The sequence below is a fragment of the Myotis davidii genome, unplaced genomic scaffold (genome assembly GCF_000327345.1).
Source record: "Myotis davidii unplaced genomic scaffold, ASM32734v1 scaffold355, whole genome shotgun sequence".
Lineage (NCBI taxonomy): Eukaryota > Metazoa > Chordata > Mammalia > Chiroptera > Vespertilionidae > Myotis > Myotis davidii.
The window spans coordinates 28,003-36,545 of record NW_006286818.1 but is presented as its reverse complement, the minus strand read 5'-3'; the positions used below and the strand labels follow the sequence as shown (position 1 = coordinate 36,545).

Below are 8,543 nucleotides of genomic sequence, written 5' to 3'. Positions count from 1 at the left end.
CACTCTAGGACCCTTATTCTGAATTCTTTTTCTGTCATGTTGCATGCCTCTGTATCACTTAGCTGCTTTTCTGGTGAGTCCTCCTTTTCTTTCCTTTGGGGTTTTTTTTGTCTACCCATGTTTGATCATACCGCCATATCTAGATGTTGAGTCATTCAGTGGCTGCTCCTTAGGTGGCAGTGGCTCCTTGGGCTGCAGTTGCTCCTTTGGCGGTTGTGGTAGCCTCTGCTCCTCAGTTGGTAGCAGCTCCTCTGGTGAGTGCTGTTCACAGTTGTGGTGGCTCCTCTGGCTGGTGTGGGGAGGCTTCACACACAGCTGCTGTTGCTCAGACAGAAGGTGTGGTGATCAGGAGGCTGCTGTTCCTTGGATGGAGGTGGCCTACACAAGCAGCTGCTACTCCTTCGAATTGTTACTTTTAATCTCTTAAGCGGCTTCAGGGCAAGGTGTTTTCCAATAGGGTGTGTCAACTGTCTTCCCCCCAGGCAAGGCAGATGTCTATCCCCACAGGCAAGGCAGATGTCTATGTGGCTGTGTGAGGGAATGACTGAGCCAAGGAGACTTGGGGTGTCTGCCTTGTGAGCTCTGTCCCCCAAGCCCCCAGTGCTGGCTTCTGCTCTCACAGCTCCAGTCCACTTCACCCTCCCTCTGCCAGAGCACAACTTGGGTGGCCCCACAGGGAATGTCTGTGCCTTGGCCCTTTAAGAGGGTGCCTGAACTTTCAGCTGCCACTCCCTGGCAGACAGCACCCCACTGCTTTTCACAGCTTGATGTTATGTGGATACCTTCCTCAGTTTGGTGCTCTCTGCTGGGCAGCCCAGCTCTGGGATTAGATCCCAGAATTCACAGTGGCACCTCCCCCCCCTCCACCACCGGCTGATATCTCTCTTCAGTTCCCCTCTGTGGGTCACGTCTCTATGCCAGCTCCACCTTCGGTCTTTGGGTATCAGGGTTCTCTTTTATGAGTTTTCTGTTGATTATTCAGGAAGCCTTCTCATATTTCAGTTGTAATGCCAGCTTGTTCCTGGGAGGTTGACCATGCAAGCATCCTCCTACTCTGCCGCCATTTTTAATCTCAGGAAAGTTTCTTAGAAGAGAGAACCATTTACAATTTTCAGTTACAGCAGTTGGCATTGCTACTTTGTGTTATTCATGCACTTACAGGAGATATGCTTCTGTGGTTTTATTATCTGTGAAGTGTGTTACCTGTTCGTGTGGGGGTGAAACAGGAAACTGTCATGATTCTGTCCTGTCTCCATCATCCATGCATCTGCGTGAGTCTGGGCTTTTGGATCATGAGGCTACAGCTGTCTGTGTTGAGGAACTGTTGCTTTTTGATTTTTTGTCAGGCTGATACTTCAGGGTAATGGAGTCCATTTTTTCCCCAGAAAATTTCTCTGTTGAATTTTTATAAAATTTATAAAACACGTCTCAGTTTCTGTACTAATCACCCATCCCTGTGTTTTTATCTCTAGATCTGTACACATTGCTGCTGGAAGACATCCTTGTGTTGCTACAAAAGCAGGATGATAGGCTGGTGTTACGATGTCACAGTAAGATTCTGGCATCCACAGCTGATAGCAAGCACACATTCAGCCCTGTCATTAAGCTGAATACAGTGCTGGTTCGACAAGTGGCCACAGGTGAGCATGTCTGCTGAGTGTTGCTAACCTTCAGGTTCATGGTAAAGTTGTGTAAGATATTTAGTGTTATTTACATAGAACAGCTGGCATAAAGTTTTGTTCTTTTCATATTCTTATACAAATTAAATGATATTTATTTACTGCTTGGAAAGTGGATTAAGAGTTTATACTCCCAAATTAGGACACCAAGACTCTCTGAGCAATTTTCTGCATTTGAAAATTTTCTGCATACTACTTTGGTCTTTTATTCCATGTTCAAATCATTGATAGACAAAAGGCTTTCATTTGAGTGGTATGTTTTTTGATTTGGTGGTGAAAGGGGCAAAACCTCAAGAGATGGGTGTAGTTTAGATTTTTGAAATCAGTTTAAGTGAGCAAATTATATATTAGCTAGTGACCCAGTGCACAAAATTCGTGCACATTAAAAGGAAATTAGAGGAAATATCTTAATATTGCTATTTGCCTTTTCTCTATAATAGAAGTGTCAGAGATGAAAGAAAATTAGTAAAATGTATATGAAAACCTTCCTCCTGTCACAGTCTGGGGCACACCATGGGAACCAGAGTCAAGTCCCCACCCACCCACGTGCACCTTGAAATCGCGCGAGACCCAGACCTGGCCAGCCACACCCACATTGGGCTTGATCCAGGCCCAGCTGGCCCCATCCCCTTCAAGCCCTGCCGGGTGTGGGGCGCAGCCTCAGGTCGCCTGGCCCAGCACTGGGGTGTGGGGTGCAGCCTGAGGTCCCCCAGCCTGAGCCAGGGGATGTGTCTTGAGATCCCTTGGCCCGGGCCAGGGAGCACGGCCTGAGGTTCCCCCGTCAAGCCCTGCCAGGCAGAGGGGGTGCGGCCTGAAGTCCCTTGTCAAGCCCCACCAGGCAAGGGCCACAGCTTAAGGTCCCCTGCCCTGGCACAGCACCATGCAGCCTCAGGTCCCTGCTGATTACTCGTTAAGGCTCATTATAGGAACTCGACCTCTGCTGTGAGCGCAGCCATCTTGGCCGTTATGGTTTGACGGTCAATTTGCACGTTCCCTCTTTATTAGATGATATTAACAATGAGATCTGTTTTAAAACTCGTTAGTTCCATGATAGCAGGGTAAATTTAGGGACTTTGACTAATTATTTCTAGTGAATTACTCTGGAGTCTGTGCTAGTGTTTATAATCTTTGCTTTGTAGCAGTATTATAAACAGTAGAACACAGTCTGTTGTACAAAGTTTTAAGTGTGTGGCTTGGTGAATTTTCATGAAGTAAACACATGTAACCTTTACCTGACCAAGATGCAAAATAGTACCAGAGCCTAGGAATGGCCTCTGTGGGTCACACTGTGAGGCATTTTAATCTTTTTTTTTCTAGATAACAAAGCTTTTTTTGTCATCTCCATGTCAGACAATGGAGCCCAAATCTATGAGCTGGTGGCACAGACTGTTTCGGAAAAGACTGTGTATGTATTAAACATCGCTGTTTCTCTAACTTTTTAAATTAAATCTATTGGGGTGACATGAGTTAATGAAATTATGTAGGTTTCAAGTGTGTAATTCTGTAATGCATCGTCTGTATATCGCATTGTGTGTTTACTGTGCAAAGTCCATCTCGTTCCCTCATCATGGACTGGGCCCCTTACCCTTTACGCTCCCACCCCTTGGTGCGCCAATGTTTTCAATGTCCTGACTATAAACTTTCACAAACGTAACATTGTTTCTGCAATAGGACCTTGAAAACCAAAAAATAAGCAATTCCTCTGTATTCTTTTAGATAGTTTTTCTAAGAACGTGTTGCTTTTTAGACTGATGTCCCTTATTTTGATTCTGAAAGTATGTTTTCTAAAGAAAAAAAGGCAGAAGGGTCATGGGAAGTGTTTTAATGGGCAGAGTGTTCATGATATTGTTAGGATTTTCTTTAAGGTACAGTTATAATTTCTGCTTAATAGAGATTTATGATCATGTCAACATAAATATGATCTCTGTCAGAAGTACAGTTTCTTGTTTGGTTGGTTTGTTTTGGTTTCTGGTATATTTGTTTTAGTTTTTATTTTTGCGTTCTCAGTGTATTTAAAGGCCTTTCTTTTTCCTTCCCCTTTTGTATGTGGGATTCTTGTAAAAATTCCACAGCTGGCAGGACCTAATCTGTCAGATGGCCGCATCAGTGAAGGAGCCGTCCACAAAGCCAATCCCATTACCACAGTCACCACCTTGCGAGTGAGTGTGCCTGGGCCTGTCTGAGGAATGTTTTTGTTTGTTTGTTTTCTTTTGGTCAGAACAGGAGTGGGCGATGTTTGCATTTTGTTGCAGTGTGTGTAGGCACCTGTGATGTTTAACGATGGTCTTTCTCCTACAGAGGAGACAATGATGACAGTGAGCCTCCCAAATTGAAGGTGGAGCCTCATGGCGTTTCAGTTGCTGGCCTGCAGAGTCCAGGTAAACTTACCTGCTAGTTTCCTGGGAAGAATGTGGTCCACGTGTTGCTTATTAAAATGCACAGAAACCGCTGGCCACCTGGCTCAGTGGGTGAACATCGACCTATGAACCAGGCGGTCACAGTTCGATTTCCGGTGAGGGCACATGCCTGGGTTGCAGGCTTGATCCCCAGTAGGGGGTGTGCAGGAGGCAGCCAATCAATGGTTCTCTCTCATCATTGATGTTTCTCTCTCTCTCCCTCTCCTTTCCTCTCTGAAATCAATAAAAATGTTTTTTAAAATGCACAGAAACTTTAACTCTTTTTGTTTTAGGCAGGTTTGGGCATCAGTTTTTCATTTTAACAAACTTTGCTCGTGAGCCTTCTGTGGGCCATTATAACACTGCTCTGACTTAACAATCTCGGTAGTTCATGTGATCATTTTCCCCCCAAGTATTTCCTGAATGCTTCATGTTAAAAGTTAAAAGATATGTTCTACTTTTCCTATTTCATTGAACAGACAGAGATTTGGGATTAGAGTCTCCCTTACTATCATCAAAACCTCAGTCTCATCCACTGGGCACTTCTGGGAAAGCAGAGGCAGACGAACTCTCTGTGGCTGAGAGGCGGTTTGCACAGGCGCAGCACGCAGAACGAGTTGTCAAGGAAGCAGGAGTAAATGACCAAATCACAACCCCAGACCCATACGTGCCTGTCTCAGAAGAGCGGCGGGCATTGGACGCACTGAGGAACTGTAAGTTTGATTCATAAGTTCACACAGATTCTTAGTAAGTACCAGAGCTGTGTCATGTACTATGCAGTCATTTAGGGAGAATCTAAAGAAGTATAAACAGACTTTTTCTTGGTATAATTTTACAGTCTAGTTGGGAGGATAATAGAAACATTGCCCATCTTTTTAAGTAAACACATAGGGACGTCCAAAGTGATCTGGTTAGGGGACCAGGGCAGAGAGGCATCAGGAAATGAGAGCCTTCAAGGGTGGGTAAGTCTCTGATAGAAGAGTAGAAGTTATTCAGCAAGCATATGATGGCACCAGAAGCACAGCAAGGGGAAACTGAGGGTGTTCAGAGGGCAAGGATAGACGGCTGGCCTGTGGGAGAGCCTGCAAGCACAGGAGCTGTGTGAGACGGAGTGCAAAGGGGCAGATGGTGGTGCTGCCCACCTACTGGAGCCTTGAACACTAGTCTGAGTCTCCTGAACTTTATGGATGGCACAACACCGTGTTCAGAGGGCTTTTCCAAACTACAAATTACTCTTCTAATATGCTTGTGGCAATTGTAGTGTTCTCTGCCGAGGCCCATCCTCACACACAGACATAAATGAACACACACACACACCCCATGCACTTACCTAGGGGTGTGGGCAGGCCTTGCCACTCTTAGCTGCCCCTCCTTGTCAGCCACTGATGATCAGCTGCAAGTGGGAGTGCCACATCTCTCAGGGGTAGTGGGGGTGGGGGAAAGGCTGAGAATGATGGCTCTAACTGTAGAGATCCATTTGAAGTCTTTAAGGTTATGACTAATGAAAAAAGATTTGAGAGCTGTGAAAGGATTTTAATGGAAAGAGGTTTAGAGTGGTGCACTTACTGTTAGACTATTGTAGTAGCGTGGACTTGAGCCTAAAGGGTTAGAACTAGAATGGTGTCAGAGGAATAAATATAAATTGAGGAGTCAACAGATATTTAAAACAATTGACTTGTTTGGATGTGAGGACAAAGAAAAGGAAATAGAGAAAATGTTAGTATTTTTATCAGATATAAAAGTCAAAAAGGACCACCACTGCCCACTGTCACACTTGCCCCCCTTTTTTAATTTACCAGAGATTGTGGGCTTAATTGTAAAACATACTGAGCTTAAGACAATGAATGGTAAAGCATTAAGGGGAAGCAGAAGGTTGCAGTTTCAGGCTGGGATTTGGGAAGGGCTGGGAGGGAGGTGGATGCGAGCATCACAGCCACAGGGATTCAGAGCGTCTCTTGGAAGTGAATGCAAAGTAGTCAGAGCCTTAGGCCTCCGGGCAGGAACAGAAGATAGAAACTAAGACGGAGCTGAAAGGGGGCATTGGTCTCACTTATTCAAACCTGATTAATTCTAGATTCTCCGGAATGAACATTGATCATGATTTCTCTTTTAAAAATTGTTTTTTTCAATTACATTTCAAATTCAATATTATATTAATTTCAGGTGTACAGCCTAGTGGTTAGGCATTTATAAGTACAATAAAGATTTCTGATGGTTTGACTAACCATGTCCCAACTGTCATTGTATGAGGGGCCTTACAGCATACACTTGCCTATTCAAAGTTAAATTGGTTCTTTTTTTTTTTAACAACTTAAGGAAGCTATGCCATGAATAAGGTCATTTTTAAAAAAACTAATTACTATTCCCATTTGAAATTATACACATTGCCAAATCATTAGAATTGAATATTTTTACAGGGAAGTTTATTTTCTTCACCACTTAAGGAAAGTCTTTAGGTTATTATCCTATATAATAAAAGAGTAATATGCAAATTGTCCCCTCGAACAGAAGTTCAGCTGGAGTTTGACCAAGGGGCAGGGCCAGCCTGCCAACTGCCCACAGCCCCTCCCCCTGGCCAGCCCAGCCCAATCGGCCCCGATCTCGGTGGGCCGGCTGGACCCCACCCATGCACAAATTCGTGCACCGGGCCTCTAGTCCTATCTAATAAAAACCTAATATGCTAAGTGTCGCACCAGTTGACAGTTTGAACAGTTGCTATGATGCGCACTGACCACCAGGGGGGCAGATGCTCCAGCCAGTAGGTTAGCTTGTTGCTAAGGTCTGGCTGATCAGGACTGGGCAAGATAGGCCAGACACGCCCTGGAGCCCTCCCACAGTCCCTCCCCAGCTGGCCAACCTCCTGCAGTCCCTCCCTGGGCTCCATTGTGCACCAGTGGGATCCCTCAGCCTGGCCTGCACCCTCTCGTAATGCGGGACCCCTCAGAGGATGTCACAGAGCTGGTTTCAGCCCGTTTTCTGCAGGCCAGGCCGAAGGACCCCACTGGTGCACAAATCCGTGCACCAGTTCTCTAGTAAATGATAAAATAAATGTTCTTTGTGTTTAATTAAATTAGAAAAATAATGCCTATGTGTATAGTGTCTGCTTCTGGAAAAACAGAACATGCAGAGTTTTTGTTGTCTAGTTTAACAAAGCTTCTCAGCATCTTTGGGCCTTATCCCAGTTACTAGTAAACAGAAGAAAAAATGGAAGAGGATGTAGTTGGTTACTTAGCAGTTCTCAGTAGGAGCACCTCCCGTTACAAATACCTAGATGTTTCAAGTCTAGTTTAATATTATATTGTCTGTAGATGGTGCTTTATTTCAGAAAAATAAACATAATTCTATGAAATTAATATTTTGACTGCGTGTTAATAAAAAGGTGCTTCCTTTTAGAGACACTTGCTAATGGTACTCCTTTAGTTTGGGTGTCAGTCTGAGGTCACAGCTGATGTGCCTTTCCCCCCCCTCAATCTTCCAGTGGGCTTGTTGAAGCAGCTGCTGGCACAGAAGCTGAGTCTGGCTGAGAGGAGCACTCAGGAAGATTGGCCACATTTTTCAAGAAGCAGGACGGCCTTCCCGGGGATGCAGGCAGACAGTGAAACCCAGAACTTTGAAATTATGAAGGCCTATCCTGGTCAAAGACAGATGCCCTTGAGAGCTGGAGCAGGTGGCCTTTCAACGTGCAGCAGTCCACGGGCCTCAGCGGACTCTCCTGCTCCACGGGACCCCGTGGTCCCGGCATTCCAGGAGGGCCAGGCAGGTAGTGTTGCGGTGACGGGCCGTACACCTGTTCCCCTGGAGGCTCCTCCTGCAGAGCCGGAAGGCGGTCTTGATGAGAGTGGGGAGCACTTTTTTGATGCCCATGAAGTACACAGTGATGATAATCCATCGGAGGGTGAGGGAGCAGTTAAACAGGAAGAGAAGGACGTTAACGTACATATCTCAGGCAAGTTCTCTCACACATACACTTCGATGGTGATTGCCATTACTGTCCTGTGTTGAAACTGATGGTGTTTGGGTTTGCAAGCATTGTGTGTGTGTGTGTGTTATTTATTCTTTATCACACTAAATAATTATTGAATCTACTCTACTGCTAGGAGATACAGCATTGAATAAACATAAAAATCAACTCTTCTCATGAAGCTTAGGTGCTAGTAGGGGGAAGAGTAATCTATATGTATATAAAAGGCTGCCCTTGCTTGTTTGGCTCAGTAGATACAGCATCAGCCTGTGGACTGGAGGGTCTTCGGTTCGATTCTGGTCAGGGGCACATGCCCAGGTTGCGGGCTCAATCCCCAGTGGGGGGTGTGCAGGAGGCAGCCAATCAATGATTCCCTCTCATCATTGATGTTTCTCTCCCTCTCCTTTCTCTCTGAAATCAATAAAAATATATTTTAAAAAATGAAATCTACACTAATAAAAGAGAAACATGCTGAGAATGGAGTGCACTATGGCAGGCACTATGCTG

At 45.1% G+C, this 8,543-nt stretch overlaps 1 protein-coding gene across 8 annotated transcripts in view; it reads left to right on the top strand.

The window, feature by feature from the left end:
- Positions 1–8,543, top strand: part of ARHGEF12 (Rho guanine nucleotide exchange factor 12) — a 198,434-nt gene that overhangs the window by 184,599 nt on the left and 5,292 nt on the right. For all 8 annotated transcript variants that reach the window (XM_015560643.1, XM_015560638.1, XM_015560639.1 and 5 more), the window contains 6 exons: positions 1,473–1,640; positions 2,997–3,084; positions 3,752–3,838; positions 3,978–4,057; positions 4,555–4,788; positions 7,554–8,021. In XM_015560643.1, coding sequence (XP_015416129.1) covers positions 1,473–1,640; positions 2,997–3,084; positions 3,752–3,838; positions 3,978–4,057; positions 4,555–4,788; positions 7,554–8,021 — 1,125 coding nt within the window. The remainder of the gene's footprint in view (positions 1–1,472; positions 1,641–2,996; positions 3,085–3,751; positions 3,839–3,977; positions 4,058–4,554; positions 4,789–7,553; positions 8,022–8,543) is intronic.